The sequence below is a fragment of the Passer domesticus genome, chromosome 3 (genome assembly GCF_036417665.1).
Source record: "Passer domesticus isolate bPasDom1 chromosome 3, bPasDom1.hap1, whole genome shotgun sequence".
Lineage (NCBI taxonomy): Eukaryota > Metazoa > Chordata > Aves > Passeriformes > Passeridae > Passer > Passer domesticus.
The window spans coordinates 1,484,700-1,503,699 of NC_087476.1; the positions used below are offsets into that span (position 1 = coordinate 1,484,700).

Sequence of the window (19,000 nt, forward strand, 5' to 3'; positions counted from 1 at the left end):
GGGAAAAATCTGGGGAAAATCCGGGAAAAATCCGGGAAAAATCTGGGGAAAATCCGGGAAAAATCCGGGAAAAATTCGGGAAAAATCCAGGGTAAATCCGGGAAAAAACCAGGAAAAATACTGGGAAAATACGGGAAAAATCCGGGAAAGATCCGGGGAAACTCCGGGAAAAATCCGGGGAAAATCTGGGGAAAATCCGGGGAAAATCTGGGGAAAATCCGGGGAAATTCGGGAAAAAACCCGGGGAAATTCGGGAAAAAATCCGGGGAAAATCCGGGGAAAATCCAGGAAAAATACGGGAAAGATCCGGGAAAATTCAGGAAAAATACAGAGAAAATCCGGGAAAAATTCGGGAAAAATCCAGGGAAAATCCGGGAAAAATCCGGAAAAAAAAACGGGAAAATCTGGGGAAAATCCGGGGAAAATCTGGGGAAAGTCCGGGAAAAATCCGGGAAAAATCCAGAGAAAATCCGGGGAAAATCTGGGAAATTCTGTAAAATTCTGGAAAATCCGGGAAAATTTGGGAAAATTCTGGAAAATTTGGGAATGGACGCGGGGATCAGGAGAAGGGTCGGGGTGGGGATGGAGGGTTGTTAATTTTTAAATTTAAATTTAAATTTTAATTTTAAGTTTAATTCAAATTTTAATTTTAAGTTTAATTCAAAATTTAATTTTAATTTTAATTTCAATTTTAATTTTTATATATTTTATTTCTATTTTCATTTTCATTTTTGTTTCTATATTATTTTTTGGTTTTGTTCCTTTGTATTTCTTGTAATTTTGTTTCTGGGTTTTTTGTAGCTATTATAGATTTTTTGGTGTTTATTGATTTTTGTTTCCGTATTATTTCCTTATTTTTATTCCTATTTATTTTTCATTTTTGTTTCTATATTACTTCCTTATTACTTTTTATTTCTATTTCTTTCGGCTTTATTTAATTTTTAGGGTTTTTTTAGTATGCAACCTTTCTTTTAATTTCTTTTTGCTTTTATTTATTTATTTATTGTTTATTATCTTAAATTTTTATTTATTTCTATTTTAATTATTTAGATTTAGTTTTAATTTTTTTTAATATTAGTATTTTATTTGTTTTGTTTTAAATTTTTTTTTATTTTTTAATTTTGATTTTATTTTTTATTTATTCCTTGGGGTTTTATTTTAATAATTAGAATATATTTTTATATCCATTCCTAATTTGGGATCTTTGGGAATTCTGGCTGGATTGTGCTCCTCAAATCCCAGGGACCTTTGGGAATTCTGGCTGGATTTGTGCTCCTCAAATCCCAGGGATCTTTGGGAATTCCGAGTGGATTTGTGCTCCTCAAATCCCAGGGATCTTTGGGAATTCTGGCTCCCCAAATCCCAGGGATCTTTGGGAATTCTGGCTGGATTTGTGCTCCTCAAATCCCAGGGATCTTTGAGAATTTCACGTGGATCATTCCCATCCCAGTTCCTCAAATCCCAGAGATCTTTGGGAATTCTAGATGGAGCCTCCTCCTCAAATCCCAGGGATCTTTGGGAATTCCGGCTCCTCAAATCCCCGGGATCTTTGGGAATTCTGGCTCCTCAAATCCCAGGGATCTTTGGGAATTCTGGCTCCACAAATCCCAGGGATCTTTGGGAATTCTGGCTCCTTAAATCCCAGGGATCTTTGGGAATTCTGGCTGGATTTGTGCTCCCCAAATCCCAGAGATCTTTGGGAATTCTGGCTCCTCAAATCCCAGGGATCTTTGGGAATTCTGGCTCCTGAAATCCCAGGGATCTTTGGGAATTTCACGTGGATCGTTCCCATCCCAGTTCCTCAAATCCTAGAGATCTTTGGGAATTCTAGATGGAGCCTCCTCCTCAAATCCCAGGGATCTTTGGGAATTCTGGCTCCTCAAATCCCAGGGATCTTTGGGAATTCCGACTCCTCAAATCCCAGGGATCTTTGGGAATTCTGGCTCCTCAAATCCCAGGGATCTTTGGGAATTCTGGCTCCTCAAATCCCAGGGATCTTTGGGAATTCCGGCTCCTCAAATCCCAGGGATCTTTGGGAATTTCACGTGGATCGTTCCCATCCCAGTTCCTCAAATCCCAAAGATCTTTAGGAATTCTAGATGGAGCCTCCTCCTCAAATCCCAGGGATCTTTGGGAATTCTGGCTCCTCAAATCCCAGGGCCCTTTGGCAATTCCACAATTCCACGATCAGGGATCACTCCCACATCCCTAATTCCCATTTTTGACTCATTTTTTCCCACACCTTCCAGTGCCGCATGCCGGTGCCGAGCCCCAGATCCAGGGATCTTTGGGAATTCTGAGTGGATCATTCCCATTCCACATCCCTAATTCCCGTTTTTCCCCATTTTTCCCATTTTCCCCCAGTGAACGGGGTGCCGTGGCCGCAGGAGCCGGCGCGGCGCGGCAGCCACACCTTCCAGTGCCGGGTGCCTGTGCCGAGCCCCAGATTCAGGGGATCTTTGGGAATTCCCAATCCCTAATTCCCGTTTTTCCCATTTTCCCATTTCTCCCCAGTGAACGGGGTGCCGTGGCCGCAGGAGCCGGCGCGGCGCGGCAGCCACACCTTCCAGTGCCGCATGCTGGTGCGGCCGCCCGACGAGGCCGGCGCGGAGCAGGCGGAGCTGCGGCAGCGCTACGAGGCCATGCAGTGCTTCACCGTCAGCCAGCCCCGCGCCTTCCAGGAGGAGGGCGAAGGTGGGATTGGGATGGGATTGGGATGGGATTGGGATTGGGGTTGGGGTGGGATTGGGATTGGCATTGGGGGTTCCAAGGCCATGCAGTGCTTCACCGTCAGCCAGCCCCGCGCCTTCCAGGAGGAGGGGGAAGGTGGGATTGGGATTGGGATTGGGATTGGGATTGGGATTGGGATTGGGATTGGGGTTGGGATTGGGATGGGATTGGGGTGGGAATGGGATTGGGATTGGGATTGGGATGGGATTGGGGTGGGATTTGGGGTCGGGGTTGGGATTGGGGTGGGTTTGAGGCTGGGGTCTCTGAGGCCATGCAGTGCTTCACCGTCAGCCAGCCCCGCGCCTTCCAGGAGGAGGGGAAAGGTGGGATGGGATTGGGGTTGGGATTGGGATTGGGGTTGGGATTGGGATTGGGATGGGATTGGGATTGGGGTTCAGTTTGGGATTGAAATGGGATTTGGGGTTGAGTTTGGGATTGGAATGGGATTTGGGGTTGGGATAGGTTTGGAATAGGGTTGGGGTCTCTGAGGCCATGCAGTGCTTCACCGTCAGCCAGCCCCGCGCCTTCCAGGAGGAGGGGGAAGGTGGGATGGGATTGGGATTGGGGTGGGATTGGGGTTGGGATTGGGGTTTGGTTTGATTTGGGGTTGGAGTTCAGCACTCCGAGGCCATGCAGTGCTTCACTGTCAGCCAGCCCCGCGCCTTCCAGGAGGAGGGGGAAGGTGGGATTGGGATTGGGATTGGGGTGGGATTGGGATTGGGGGTTCCAAGGCCATGCAGTGCTTCACCGTCAGCCAGCCCCGCGCCTTCCAGGAGGAGGGGGAAGGTGGGATGGGATAGGATTCTGATTGGGATTGGGATTGGGATTGGGATTGGGATTGGGGTGGGATTGGGGTGGGGTTGGGGTCAGTGTTGGGGTTGGGATTGGGGTTGGAGTTCAGCACTCCGAGGCCATGCAGTGCTTCACCGTCAGCCAGCCCCGCGCCTTCCAGGAGGAGGGGGAAGGTGGGATGGGATGGGATTGGGGTGGGAATGGGATTGGGATTGGGATTGGGATTGGGGTGGGATTTGGGGTCGGGGTTGGGATTGGGGTGGGTTTGAGGCTGGGGTCTCTGAGGCCATGCAGTGCTTCACCGTCAGCCAGCCCCGCGCCTTCCAGGAGGAGGGGGAAGGTGGGATGGGATTGGGATTGGGATTGGGATTGGGGTTGGGATTGGGATGGGATTGGGATTGGGGTTCGGTTTGGGATTGAAATGGGATTTGGGGTTGAGTTTGGGATTGGAATGGGATTTGGGGTTGGGATAGATTTGGAATAGGGTTGGGGTCTCTGAGGCCATGCAGCGCTTCACCGTCAGCCAGCCCCGCGCTTTCCAGGAGGAGGGGGAAGGAGGGGCTGGGATTGGGATGGGATTGGGATTGGGATTGGGGTGGGATTGGGGTTGGGATTGGGATTGGGGTTTGGTTTGATTTGGGGTTGGAGTTCAGCACTCCGAGGCCATGCAGTGCTTCACTGTCAGCCAGCCCCGCGCCTTCCAGGAGGAGGGCGAAGGTGGGATGGGATTGGGGTGGGATTGGGATTGGGATTGGGATTGGGGTTGGGGTTGGGGTGAGATTGGTCTGGGATTGGGATTGGGGGTTCCAAGGCCATGCAGTGCTTCACCATCAGCCAGCCCCGCGCCTTCCAGGAGGAGAGCGAAGGTGGGATTGGGATTGGGATGGGGATTGGGGTGGGATTTGGGGTTGGGGATGGGATTGGGATTGGAGTTGGGTTTGGATTGGGGTTGGGGTCTCTGAGGCCATGCAGTGCTTCGCCGTCAGCCAGCCCCGCGCCTTCCAGGAGGAGAGGGAAGGTGGGGCAGCATTCCCAGGGATTTGGCGTTTGAGATTTGGGATTTAGGGTTGGGTTTGTGGTGGGGATTGGGAAGGGATTGGGATGGGATGGGGTTGGGATTGGGGTGGGATTGGGTTGGGGACTATGTTCACCATCAGCCAGTCCCACTCCTTCAAAGAAGAGGGAGAAGGTGGGGCAGCATTCCCGGGGTTTTGGGATCTGGGATTGGGTTTGGGGTAGGAGTGGGATTGGGGTGGGATTTGAGTTGTGACTGGGGTTATGAGAGTGGAATTTGGATGAAGTTTAGGACTGGGATTGGGATGGGATGGCAGTGCAGGATTGGGATTGGGATGGAATGGAGTGGGGTTGGGATTGGGATTAGGATAGCCGTGCCGGATTGAGGTGGGATGGAATGGGATGGGATAACATTGGGATAGGATGGGATTGGGGTTGGATTGGGATTTGGGTTAAATTGGGATTGGGATTGGGATGGGACTGGGATGGGGTTGGGTTTGGGATTGGCATTAGGATGGGATTGGGATTGGGATAGGATTGGGCACAGTCACGATGGGCTGGGATGGGACTGGGGATTGGGATTGGGGATGGGCATTGAGATTGGGATTGGGATTATGATTGGCATTAGGATTGGGATTAGGACTGGGATTGGGATTAGGATGGGGATTAGGATTGGGATGGGAAGGGCTGGGAATGCAGGCTCAGGACTGGGACTGGGACTGGGACAGGGCCGGATCCTTCATCGCTCTCCCTCTGCAGCTCCCTCTTCCCTGTCCCACCACATTCCTGGCATGAATCCCCCAATTCCCACAGGATTTCCCCCCGGGAAGGGCCAAATCCCGCTGTTCGAGCACCAAACCCCACCGATCCCTGGAATCCCATAATCCCAACTCCACCACACCCCAGTGCCCTCCCCACTCAACCCCCCAAAGCTTTTCCCTGGGAATTCCGGGAATTCCACCCCAATTCCTCAGCTGGGATAGGGAATTCCTCCAGGAAAACACTTCCAAATCTCCGGGAGGGAGACCTGAGCTCCGGCCCGGGACGGCGGCGGCATTCCCGGCGTTTTTCCCGGTGTTTTTCCCAGATTTCCAGTCGTGTCTGATCTGCATCGCGCGGAGGCTGCCGCGCCCGGCGGCGCCGGCCCCCACCGAGTCCTTCGTCACCAAGCAGGACACCACAGGTACACCCCGCGCGGAATTCCCGGGAATTCCGCCCCAAATCCCGGGAATCTGGGGCTCGGGAATGGTTTGGGTGGGATTTGTGGAGCTTCAATCCAATCCCAATCCCAATCCCAGGGAGGTCCAGCCTTTCCTTGGACAGTCCCAGGGATTCTCTGGGAATTCCTTCCCAAATTCCTCCCCTTTTCCCAGAGAATTTCTCCATTCCCAGCTCTCCCAGCCTGGAATTGGATCCATCCCGAATTCTCTCTGGAAGGAATTTTAGGAATTCTCTGGGAATCTTGTGGATCTCCCTTCCCTTTTCCATCCCTGAATTCCACAAAAATCCCTTGGGATGGATCCTGAGCGTCCTGGATCCCAGAATCCTGGAATGGTTTGGGATGGGATCCCTGGAGCTTCAATCCCGTCCCATTCCCACCCCACAATTCTGGGATTTTCCAGCCTTTCCTTGGACACTCCCAGGGATTCTCAGGGAATTCCAGCCCAGCTGGGGATTCCTTTCCAAATTCCTCCCCTTTTCCCAGGGAATTCCCTCCATTCCCAGCTCTCCCAGCGTGGCATTGGATCCATCCCCATCCTGAATCCTCTTTGGAAGGAATTTTGGGAATTCCCTTGGAATCTGGGGGGTCTCCCTTCCGTTTTCCATCCCCAAATTCCATAAAAATCCCTCGTGATGCATTTTGATCCATCCTGGATCCCAGAATCCCGGAATGGTTTGGGATGGAATCCACAAAATTCCCTCAACCCCACCCCACCAACCCAACCTCCTCCACCCATTCCAACTCCCCAAAACCCCCCAAATCTCCCCAAATTCCCCTTTTTTCCTTTCCTTTTCCCAGGAAAAATCATCTCCATCGACACCAGCTCGCTGCGCGCCGCCGGCCGGACGGGCTGGGAGGATCTGGTCAGGAAATGCATCTACGCCTTCTTCCAGCCCCAGGGCCGCGAGCCCTCCTACGCCAAGCAGCTCTTTCAGGAAGGTACCGCTGCCTTTTCCCCCCGGGAATCTTCTCCTTGGGAAAAACCCCAAAAAATCCCCGGATTCGGGGCGGTTTTGTTCCCGCCGCGGGTTGGGAAGAGGAGGAGAAAATGGCGGCGGTGTTTGGGCGGGGTCTGTGTGTGGTTTGGGGGTTTTTTTGGGCAGGTGGTGATGGCAAGTTGTGTTTTTGTGGTGTTGTGGTGGGGTTTTGGGGTTGTTGAGGGATTTTGGAAGGGTTTTTCCATGTTTTTCCGTGGAATTCTGTGTGTTTCCCCTCAGTGATGACCACCCTCAGCTCCTTGTCCCTTTCGCGCTGAGTGACGGCTCCGTGCTGATCCTCCCTGGGCCCTATTGGGGTTTTTGTGCTCAGATTTCCTTTGAATTTGGGTTTTTGGGGTTGGATTGGGATTTTGTCAGGATTTTTTCAAGATTTTTCTACAATTTTCCCAGAATTTAGGTGATTTTTCCCTCAGTGATGATCCCAAGTCCACCCTCAGCTTCTCATCCCCCTCACGCTGAGCGATGGCTCTGTGCTGATCCTCCCTGGGTCCTATTGGGGTTTTTGGGCTCAGATTTTCATTGGATTGGGTTTTTTGGGATTGGATTGGGATTTTGTCAGGATTTTCTTGAGATTTTGCCAGAATTTCTTGGGATTTTCCTGGAATTCTGTGCTTTTCCCCTCAGTGATGACTCAGGGCACGGCCTTCAGCCCCTCGTCCCCTTCACGCTGAGCGATGGCTCCGTGCTGTCTCTCTCTTTTCCTTCTCATGATTTTTAGGATATTTTCGGGATTTTCTCGGGGTTTTCCATGATTTTTCCCAATTTTCCCCTGGAATTCTGTGTGTTTCCCCTCAGTGATGACGCGGGGCACGGCCTTCAGCCCCTCGTACCGCTTCACGCTGAGCGATGGCTCCGTGATGATCTTCCCTGTGCCCTGTTGGGGTTTTTGGGCTCAGATTTCCATTGAATTTGTGTTTTTGGGGTTGGATTGGTATTTTGTCAGGATTTTTTTGAGGTTTTTTCAGGATTTTCCTGGAATTTAGGTGATTTTTCCCTCAGTGATGATCCCAGATACACCCTCAGTGTCTTGTCCCTTTCACGATGAGCGACGGCTCCATCCTGATCCTCCCTGGGCCCTGTTGGGATTTTTGGGCTTAGATTTCCATTGAATTGCGGGTTTTTGGACTAGATATGGATTTTATCCAGATTTTCTTGGGATTTTCCCATGTTTTTCCCTGAAATTCTGCGTTTTTTTCCTCAGTGATGACCCCAGCTCTACCCTCAGCCCCTCATCCCCTTCACGCTAAGCGACGGCTCCGTGCTGATCCTCCCTGGGTCCTATTGGGGTTTTTGGGCTCAGATTTTCATTGGATTTGGTTTTTTGGGGTTGGATTGGGATTTTGTCAGGATTTTTTCAAGGTTTTTCCTGGATTTTCCCAGAATTTAGGTGATTTTCCCCTCAGTGATGATCCCAGCTCCACCCTCAGCCCCTCGTACCGCTTCACGCTGAGCGACGGCTCCGTGCTGGACATCCCTTTATCCTATCAAGATTTTTATGTTTTTCTTGTGATTTTCTCGGGGTTTTCCGTGATTTTTCCCAATTTTCCCCTGGAATTCTGTGTGTTTCCCCGCAGTGATGACGCGGGGCACAGCCTTCAGCCCCTCGTACCGCTTCACGCTGAGCGATGGCTCCATGCTCATCCTCCCTGTGCCCTGTTGGGGTTTTTGGCCTCAGATTTCCAGTGAATTTGGGTTTTTGGGGTTGGATTGGGATTTTGTCAGGATTTTCTTAAGATTTTTCCAGGATTTTCCTGGAATTTATGTGGTTTTCCCCTCAGTGATGACCCCAGTTCTACCCTCAGCCCCTCATCCCCTTCACGCTGAGCGACGGCTCCGTGCTGATCCTCCCTGTGCCCTGTTGGGGTTTTTGTGCTCAGATTTCCATTGAATTTGTGTTTTTGGGGTTGGATTGGGATTTTGTCAGGATTTTTTTCAGATTTTTCCAGGATTTTGCTGGAATTTACGTGCTTTTCCCCTCAGTGATGATCCCAGGTCCACCCTCAACCCCCTCATCCCCTTCACGCTAAGCGATGGCTCCGTGCTGATCCTCCCTGGGTCCTATTGGGGTTTTTGGGCTCAGATTTTCATTGGATTTGGTTTTTTGGGGTTGGATTGGGATTTTGTCAGGATTTTTTCAAGGTTTTTCCTGGATTTTCCCAGAATTTAGGTGATTTTTCCCTCAGTGATGATCCCAGGTCTACCCTCAGCCCCTCATCCCCTTCACGCTGAGCGACAGCTCTGTGCTGGACATCCCTTTATCCTATCAAGATTTTTAGGATTTTCTCGGGATTTTCATAGAGTTTTCCATGATTTTTCCCAATTTTCCCCTGGAATTCTGTGTGTTTCCCCTCAGTGATGACGCGGGGCACGGCCTTCAGCCCCTCGTACCGCTTCACGCTGAGCGATGGCTCCGTGCTGATCCTCCCAGTGCCCTGTTGGGGTTTTTGGCCTCAGATTTCCAGTGAATTTGGTTTTTTGGGGTTGGATTGGGATTTTGTCAGGATTTTCTTAAGATTTTTCCAGGATTTTCCTGGAATTTACGTGCTTTTCCCCTCAGTGATGATCCCAGGTCCACCCTCAACCCCCTCGTCACCTTGACGCTGAGCGACGGCTCCGTGCTGATCCTCCCTGGGTCCTTTTGGGGTTTTTGGCCTCAGATTTCCAGTGAATTTGTGTTTTTGGGGTTGGATTGGGATTTTGTCAGGATTTTCTTAAGATTTTTCCAGGATTTTCCTGGAATTTACGTGCTTTTCCCCTCAGTGATGATCCCAGGTCCACCCTCAACCCCCTCGTCACCTTCACGCTGAGCGACGGCTCCGTGCTGATCCTCCCTGGGTCCTATTGGGGTTTTTGGGCTCAGATTTTCATTGGATTGGGTTTTTTGGGGTTGGATTGGGATTTTGTAAGGATTTTTTCAAGGTTTTTCCTGGATTTTCCCCGAATTTAGGTGATTTTTCCCTCAGTGATGACCCCAGCTCCACCCTCAGCCCCTCGTACTGCTTCACGCTGAGCGACAGCTCCGTGCTGGACATCCCTTTATCCTATCAAGATTTTTATGTTTTTCTTGTGATTTTCTCAGGGTTTTCCGTGATTTTTCCCAATTTTCCCCTGGAATTCTGTCTGTTTCCCCTCAGTGATGACGCGGGGCACGGCCTTCAGCCCCTCGTACCGCTTCACGCTGAGCGATGGCTCCGTGATGATCTTCCCTGTGCCCTGTTGGGGTTTTTGGGCTCAGATTTCCATTGAATTTGTGTTTTTGGGGTTGGATTGGTATTTTGTCAGGATTTTTTTGAGGTTTTTTCAGGATTTTCCTGGAATTTAGGTGATTTTTCCCTCAGTGATGATCCCAGATACACCCTCAGTGTCTTGTCCCTTTCACGATGAGCGACGGCTCCATCCTGATCCTCCCTGGGCCCTGTTGGGATTTTTGGGCTTAGATTTCCATTGAATTGCGGGTTTTTGGACTAGATATGGATTTTATCCAGATTTTCTTGGGATTTTCCCATGTTTTTCCCTGAAATTCTGCGTTTTTTTCCTCAGTGATGACCTCAGCTCTACCCTCAGCCCCTCATCCCCTTCACGCTAAGCGACGGCTCCGTGCTGATCCTCCCTGGGTCCTATTGGGGTTTTTGGGCTCAGATTTTCATTGGATTTGGTTTTTTGGGGTTGGATTGGGATTTTGTAAGGATTTTTTCAAGGTTTTTCCTGGATTTTCCCAGAATTTAGGTGATTTTTCCCTCAGTGATGACCCCAGCTCCACCCTCAGCCCCTCGTACTGCTTCACGCTGAGCGACAGCTCTGTACTGGACATCCCTTTATCCTATCAAGATTTTTAGGATTTTCTCGGGATTTTCATAGAGTTTTCCATGATTTTTCCCTATTTTCCCCTGGAATTCTGTGTGTTTCTCCCCAGTGATGACGCAGGGCACGGCCTTCAGCCCCTCGTCCCCTTCACGCTGAGCGACGGCTCCATGCTCATCCTCCCTGTGCCCTGTTGGGGTTTTTGTGCTCAGATTTCTAGTGAATTTGGGTTTTTGGGGTTGGATTGGGATTTTGTCAGGATTTTTTTCAGATTTTTCCAGGATTTTGCTGGAATTTACGTGCTTTTCCCCTCAGTGATGATCCCAGGTCCACCCTCAGCCCCTCATCCCCTTCACGCTGAGCGATGGCTCCGTGCTGATCCTCTCTGTGCCCTGTTGGGGTTTTTGGGCTCAGATTTTCATTGGATTTGGTTTTTTGGGGTTGGATTGGGATTTTGTAAGGATTTTTTCAAGGTTTTTCCTGGATTTTCCCAGAATTTAGGTGATTTTTCCCTCAGTGATGATCCCAGCTACACCCTCAGCCCCTCGTACCGCTTCACGCTGAGCGACAGCTCTGTGCTGGACATCCCTTTATCCTATCAAGATTTTTATGTTTTTCTCGTGATTTTCTCGGGGTTTTCCATGGTTTTTCCTAATTTTCCCCTGGAATTCTGTGTGTTTTTTCTCAGTGATGACGCGGGGCACGGCCTTCAGCCCCTCGTACCGCTTCACGCTGAGCGACGGCTCCGTGCTGAGCGCGCACACCAAGTGCAAGCTGTGCTACCCCTCGAGCCCGGAGCTGCAGCCCTTCATCATGGGCATCCACATCATCGACAGGTACGGAATTCCCGGGAATCCCTCGGAATTCCGTGGAATTCCGAAAAATCCCTCAGAATCCCACGGAATTCCGGCACCAGGAATCACCCGGAAGGGGCAGGGATGAAGCTCCAGGCGCTGATCCCACCCTGGGTTTTTCCAGCTTTTTGGGTTTTTTTTCTTTCTTTTTTTCCCCTCTTTTGGGTTTTTCCTGGAATTCTGGCGGTTTTGGGAATTTTGGTGTTTCCTAAGGAAAATTTTCTGGAGGTTTTCATGCTCTGGGGGAGGAATTTTTCCCAAAAATCTGGCCTTGACCTCATCCAGGCATTCCCTGGTTCCTCAGTGCTCATTGGGATTGGGATTGGGATTGGAATTGGGATAGGAATTAGGATTTGGTTTAGGATTAGGATTGGGATCAGGATTGGAATTAGAAGTGGAATTTGGATTAGGATTGGTTTGGGGATTGGGATTGGAATTAGGATTAGGATTGGTTTTGGAATTGAGATTTGGATTGGGATTAGGATTGGGTTGGGATTGGGTCTGGGATTGGATTGAGATTTGGATTGGGATTAGGATTAGATTTAGGATTGCGACTGGGATTTGGATCGTGATTGGAATTAGAATTGGGATTGGTACTGGGATTGGAATTAGGATTGGGATTAGAATTAGGATTTGAATTAGAATTAGGATTGGGATCTGGACTGGAATTGGGATCAGAATTAGGATTGTAATCAGGACTAGGATTGGGATTGGGATTGGAATTGGGATTGGGTCTGGAATTGGCATAGGGATTGACATTTGGATTAGGATTAGATTTAGGATTGGGACGGGGATTTGGATCGTGACTGGAATTAGGATTGGGATTGAGATTAGGATTGGAATTAGGATTGGGATCTGAACTGGAATTAGGATCAGAATTAGGATTGTAATCGGGATTAGGACTGGGATTGGGATTAGGATTGGGATCAGGATCAGAATTGGAATTGGGATTGGGTCTGGAATTGGCATTGGGATTGGGATTGAGATTTGGATTGGGATTAGGATTAGATTTAGGATTGCGACTGGGATTTGGATCGTGATTGGAATTAGAATTGGGATTGGTACTGGGATTGGCATTAGGATTGGGATTAGGATTAGGATTGGAATTAGGATTGGGATCTGAACTGGAATTGGGATCAGAATTAGGATTGTAGTCGGGACTAGGATTGGGATCAGGATCAGAATTGGTTTTGGGTTTGAGTCTGGAATTGGGATTGAGATTTGGATTGGGATTAGGATTAGGATTGGGACTGGGATTTGGATCGTGATTGGAATTAGAATTGGGATTGGTACTGGGATTGGAATTGGGATTAGGATTGGAATTAGGATTGGGATCTGGACTGGAATTGGGATCAGAATTAGGATTGCAATCAGGACTAGGATTGGGATTGGGATTGGGATCAGGATCAGAATTGGAATTGGGTCTGGAATTGGGATTGAGATTTGGATTGGGATTAGGTTTAGGATTGGGACGGGGATTTGGATCGTGATTGGAATTAGAATTGGGATTGGTACTGGGATTGGAATTGGGATTAGGATTGGAATTAGGATTGGGATCTGAACTGGAATTGGGATCAGAATTAGGATTGTAATCGGGACTAGGATTGGGATTGGGATTAGGATTGGGATCAGGATCAGAATTGGAACTGGGACCAAGATTGGGATTGGGATCGGGATCGGGATCAGGATAAGGACTGGAATTGGGATCAGGATCAGGATTGGAATCCGGATTGGAACTGGGATTGGGATTGGGATTGGGATATTCCCCTCCCAAGGATTTCTGTCAGAATTCCCGGAAAAAAATTGATCCTCTGGAGCTGCTGGAACGGGTCCAGGGAATGCTGGAACAACCCAAAAATTTGGGAAAACCAACTTTTCCCAGCGTGAGGGGGCTGGGATGGGGGGAATGCTGATCTGGGAATTCCAGACCCTGAGAAAACCTTGGAGCAGCCGGAATTCCGAACAGGCAATTTTTGGAATTCCTGCTGCTGGTGGAGCAGAATTTGGGAATTCCAGACTTGGAGAAGGGGTCAGAGCAGCCGGAATTCCGAGCAGGGATTTTTTGGGATCGTTTTTGCCATTGGAGCAAGATTTGGGAATTCAAAGCCTGAGAAATGGTTGGAGCAGCCGGAATTCCGAGCTGGGAATTTTTGGGATTCCTGCTGCTGGTGGAGCAGAATTTGGGAATTCCAGGCCCAAAAAAATTCTTGGAGCAGCCGGAATTCCAAGCAGGGAAATTTTGGGATTCCTGCTGTTCTCAGAGCAGGATCTGGGAATTCCCAACCCCGAGAAAACCTTGGAGCAGCCGGAATTCCGAGCAGGGAATTTTCGGGATTCCCGCTGCTGATGGAGCAGAATTTGGGAATTCCAGACCCAAAAAATGTCTTGGAGCAGCCCGAATTCCCAGCAGGGAATTTTTGGGATCCTTTTTGCCACTGGAGCAAGATTTGGGAATTCAAAGCCTGCGAAAGGGTCAGAGCAGCCGGAATTCCGAGCTGGGAATTTTTGGGATTCCTGCTGCTGCTGCTGGAGGAGGATTTGGGAATTCCCAACTCTGAGAAAACCTTGAAGCAGCCGGAATTCCGAGCTGGGAATTTTTGGGATTCCTGCTGCTGGTGGAGCAGAATTTGGGAATTCCCCAAATTCTGAAGTCTTGGAGCAGCCAGAATTCCGAGCAGGGAATTTTCGGGATTCCCGCTGCTCCGAGGACCACCAAGCCCCGCAGTAACCAGATTTTCCCGTTTTTCCCCCAGGGATCACGGGATCCTGTCCCCCCAGGACGCCCCCCGCGCCGGGCGCGGCCCTGGCCAGGGCGAATCCCGGCGCTGCCCCGGCGCCGGGCATGGCGCTGCCGCCGCCCCTCCCTCCCTCCAACGGCTCCGCCATGGCCGGGACCCCCCCCCTCGGGCCAGGGGAATTTCGGGAATCCTCTGGGATCCAGCGTTGCCTTAAGCCAGACTCCCGGCAGTTCCCACCCGCTGGCGCACGGCGGCTCCCCCATGAACAGCCCCGGCGTGGCGGCGCCGCCGTTCCTGTCGCCGCGGCACCGCGGCAGCCCGGGCTCCGCTCCGCGATCCCGGGCTGCTCCCGGCAATCCCTTCTCGCCATCCATGCACTCCCCGGCTTCATCATCCTCCTCATCCTCCTCATCCTCCTCGGGGAACTCCCGGCCTTTCCCCAGCGCTCCCCTCAACGCGGCGCTGCCGGAGCCGCCGGCAAACCCGGCGTTCTTGAGGCAGCCGAGCTCCCAGAGCTCCCCCGGCCGCAAAGCCGACGCCAAGGACTCCAAGGAAATCTCCTCCATCCTCGGCGACATCATCCAAGGGGACGAGAAGCCCCCGGAGCCGGGAACGCCGCGCGGATCCGAGGCTGGGGACAGCGGGAAGTGTCCCCAGGGCACGAGCCACCGGCTGGTGCAGCTGCTGGCCAGCACGGCCGAGCAGCAGCTGCGGCACCACGCCGAGGCCGCCGACGCCAAGGAGGCCGCGCTGGCGTGCGCCGGCGTGGCCGGGAGCGCCGGCCCGGCGCCGCCGCCGTGCCCGTCCTCGCACAGCTCGCTGACCGAGCGCCACAAGATCCTGCACCGCCTGCTGCAGGAGGGCAGCCCCTCCGGCGCCGCCGAGCACGACAAGAAGGAGAATTCCAACGTCGGGAATTCCGGTGTCGGGAATTCTGGCGTTGGGAATTCCGGCGTGGGGAATTCCGGCGCGGCGGAGGCGGAGAAGAAGAAGGAGTGCAAGGATCACCAGCTGCTGCGGTACCTGCTGGACAAGGACGAGAAGGAGGCGGCGGCGCCGGCGCTCAGCCTGGACGACGTCAAGGTCAAGGTGGAGAAGGGCGAGGCCGCCGAGCCCTGCCCGGCCCCGCCCGCCGGCGTTCCCAAAATTCCCGCCGCCGCGCCGGAGGAGGTCAAGATGGAGGCGCCGGGGCAGGTGGGTGGGGGAGAACTCGATGGGATTGGGGGGAATTGTGTGGGATTTGGCTTCACGTGGGATTCTGGAGATGTGGTTTGGGTGGGGTTTGAGGAGATTTGATCCCATCCAGTTCCAATCCCATAATTCCAAGATTTCTTGGGCATTCCCAATGATTTTCTGGGAATTCTCCTGGATTTTTAGTCCCATTCCCTTGGAATCCCAAAGTTCTGGAATGGTTTTGGGTGGAATTTGTGGAGGTTCGGTCACATCCTGCTCCAATCTCAACATCTTGAGGTTCTCCAAGATTTCCTTGGATGCTCCCAGGGATTTTCTGGGAATTCTCCTGGATTTCGTTTCCCATTCCCATGGAATCCTGGAGTTCTGGAATGGTTTGGGTGGGATTTGAGGAGATTTGATCCCATCCCATTCCAATCCCAAGATCTTGAGGTTCTCCAAGATTTCCTTGGGCATTCCCAACGATTTTCTGGGAATTCCATCCCAGCTGGGAATTCCTTCCCAAATTTGAAAAGTTTTGGGAAATTTTTTGGGATTGGGGGATTTTTGGGTGGGGATTTGGAGTTCGGAGCAAGCCCTTGGAGTTTTGGGAATCCCAGGAATTTGGGATCTGGCTGATTCCAGGATTTTTCCTTCTTTTCCCTGGGAATTTCAGAAATCCCAGGAATTTGGGATCTGGCTGATTCCAGATTTTTTCCTCGCTGATTCCAGGATTTTTCCTTTTTTTCCCTGAGAATTTTGGGATTTTGGGCTCTCCCTGATCCCAGAATTTTTTCTGTTTGATCCCAGAATTTCTCCTTCCTTATCCCAGGATTTTTCTCACCTGATCCCAAGGTTTTTCCCACTTAATCCCAGAATTTTTCCTGGTTGATCCCAGATTTTTTCCCATTTAATCCCAGAGTTTTTTCTGGGATTAAGTTTTTGTTAATGAATTTCCCAGAATTTTTTCTGGGATTAAGCTGATCCCAAGATTTTTCCCAGCTAATCCTAGAATTTTTCCCAGCTGATCCCAGAATTTTTCCCACCTGATCCCAGATTTTTCCTGCCTGATCCCAAGATTTTTGCCACTTAGTCCCAGAATTTTTCCGAGCTCATCCCAGAATTTTTTCCCGTTTGATCCCAGATTTTTTCCCACTTAATCCCAGAATTTTTTCCAGTTGATCCCAAAATTTTTCCCAGCTAATCCCAGAATTTTTCCTGCCTAATCCCAAAATTTTTCCTGTTTGATCCCAGATTTTTTCCTGCCTAATCCCAGATTTTTCCCACCTAATTCCACAATTTTTGTCCTTCCTGATCCCAGACTTTTCCCACCTAATCCCAGATTTTTTCTCAGCTAATCCCAGAATTTTTCCCGTTTGATCCCCGATTTTTCCCCACCTCTTCCCAATATTTCCCCCACCTAATCCCAGAATTTTTCCTGCTTGATCCCGGGATTTTTCCCAGCTCATCTCAGAACTTTTCCCGTTTGATCCCAGATTTTTTCCTGTTTGATCCCAGAATTTTCCCCGCCTGATCCCATATTTTTCCCCACCTTTTCCCATTTTTTTTCCCACCTGATCCCAAGAATTTTCCCCACCTGATCCCAAGATTTTTCCCAATTTTTCCCCCGCCCTATCCCAGAATTTTTCCCCTTGTGATCCCATATTTTCCCCACCCTTTCCCAATTTTCCCCCACCTTTTCCCAGAATTTCCCCCTCCCTAACCCCACCTTTTCCCCTTTTTTCCCCACCCTTTCCCAATTTTTCCCCCCTCTAACCCCACCCTTTCCCAGAATTTTTCCCCCCCTTTTCCCAATTTTTCCCTCTCTAACCCCACCTTGTCCCAATTATCCCCCACCTTTTCCCAATTTTTTCCCCACCTTTTTCCAGAATTTTTCCCCCCTCTAACCCCACCTTGTCCCAATTTTTCCCCACCCTTTCCCAATTTTTTCCCACCTTTTCCCAGAATTTCCCCCCCCCAACCCCCCCTTTTCCCAGAATTTTTCCCCTCCTCTTCCCAATTTTTCCCCCCCCCAACCCCACCTTTTCCCAATTTTTTCCCACCTTTTCCCGATATTTTCCCCCCTCTAACCCCCACCTTTTCCCAGAATTTTTCCCCCTCTCTAACCCCACCTTTTCCCAATTTTTTCCCAGAATTTCCCCCCCCTTTTCCCAGAATTCCCCCCCCTCTAACCCCACCTTTTCCCAATTTTCCCCACCTTTTCCCAATTTCCCCCCTCTCTAACCCCACCTTTTCCCAATTTTTTCCCACCTTTTCCCAGAATTTCCCCCCCTCTCTAACCCCACCTTTTCCCAATTTTTTCCCAGAATTTTTCCCCACCTTTTCCCAGAATTCCCCCCCTCTCTAACCCCACCTTGTCCCAATTTTTCCCCACCCTTTCCCAATTTTTTCCCCCCCTTTTCCCAGAATTTCCCCCTCTCTAACCCCACCTTTTCCCAGAATTTTTCCCCTCCTCTTCCCAATTTTTCCCCCCCCCAACCCCACCTTGTCCCAATTTTTCCCCACCCTTTCCCAATTTTTTCCCACCTTTTCCCAGAATTTTTCCCCCCTATAACCCCCCTTTTCCCAATTTTTCCCCACCTTTTCCCATTTTTTCCCCACCTTTTCCCAGAATTTCCCCCCTCTCTAACCCCACCTTTCCCAATTTTCCCCACCTTTTCCCAGAATTTTTCCCCTCCTCTTCCCAATTTTTCCCCCCCACCCCCCCTTTTCCCAATTTTTTCCCACCTTTTCCCAATATTTTCCCCTCTCTAACCCCACCTTTTCCCAATTTTTTCCCCACCCCTTTCCCAATTTTTCCCCCCTCTAACCCCACCTTTTCCCAGAATTTTTCCCCCCCCTAACCCCACCTTGTCCCAATTTTTCCCCACCCTTTCCCAATTTTTTCCCCACCTTTTCCCAGAATTTCCCCCTCTCTAACCCCACCTTTTCCCAGAATTTTTCCCCCCTATAATCCCCCTTTTCCCAATTTTTCCCCCACCTTTTCCCATTTTTTCCCCACCTTTTCCCAGAATTTCCCCCCTCTCTAACCCCACCTTTTCCCAGAATTTTTTCCCAGAATTTCCCCCCCTTTTCCCAATTTTTCCCCCCTCTCTAACCCCACCTTTTCCCAGAATTTTTTCCCAGAATTTCCCCCCCCCCTTTTCCCAGAATCCCCCCTCTCTCTAACCCCACCTTTTCCCAATTTTTTCCCAGAATTTCCCCCCCTTTTCCCAGAATTTCCCCTCTCTAACCCCACCTTTTCCCAGAATTTTTTCCCAGAATTTCCCCCCCTTTTCCCAATTTTTCCCCCCTCTCTAACCCCACCTTTTCCCAGAATTTTTTCCCAGAATTTCCCCCCCTTTTCCCAGAATCCCCCCTCTCTCTAACCCCACCTTTTCCCAATTTTTTCCCAGAATTTTCCCCCCCTTTTCCCAGAATTTCCCCCCTCTAACCCCCCCTTTTCCCAGAATTTTTTCCCAGAATTCCCCCCCTTTTCCCAGAATTTCCCCTCTCTCTAACCCCCCCGTTTCCCGCCTTTCGCAGCTCTCGGCCGAGCTGGAGCAGCTGGAGCAGCTGCTCCCGTCCCTGGAGAAGGCGGCGCCCGTTCCCGGCATCGCGGCCCTGGAGCGCGGCGAGCCGGGGCCGCCGCAGCCCCGAGCCCCCCCAGGTACAGCACCC

The 19,000-nt window shown here is 50.7% G+C and overlaps 1 protein-coding gene across 1 annotated transcript in view; it reads left to right on the forward strand.

Moving 5' to 3' along the window:
- NCOA1 (nuclear receptor coactivator 1) overlaps nucleotides 1-19,000 on the forward strand; it is a 77,642-nt gene that overhangs the window by 26,797 nt on the left and 31,845 nt on the right. Inside the window, 8 exon segments of the mRNA XM_064411491.1 lie at nucleotides 2,515-2,694; nucleotides 5,624-5,719; nucleotides 6,557-6,697; nucleotides 11,246-11,393; nucleotides 14,165-14,204; nucleotides 14,206-14,297; nucleotides 14,299-15,343; nucleotides 18,866-18,989. Of these exon segments, the coding sequence (XP_064267561.1) occupies nucleotides 2,515-2,694; nucleotides 5,624-5,719; nucleotides 6,557-6,697; nucleotides 11,246-11,393; nucleotides 14,165-14,204; nucleotides 14,206-14,297; nucleotides 14,299-15,343; nucleotides 18,866-18,989 (1,866 nt within the window).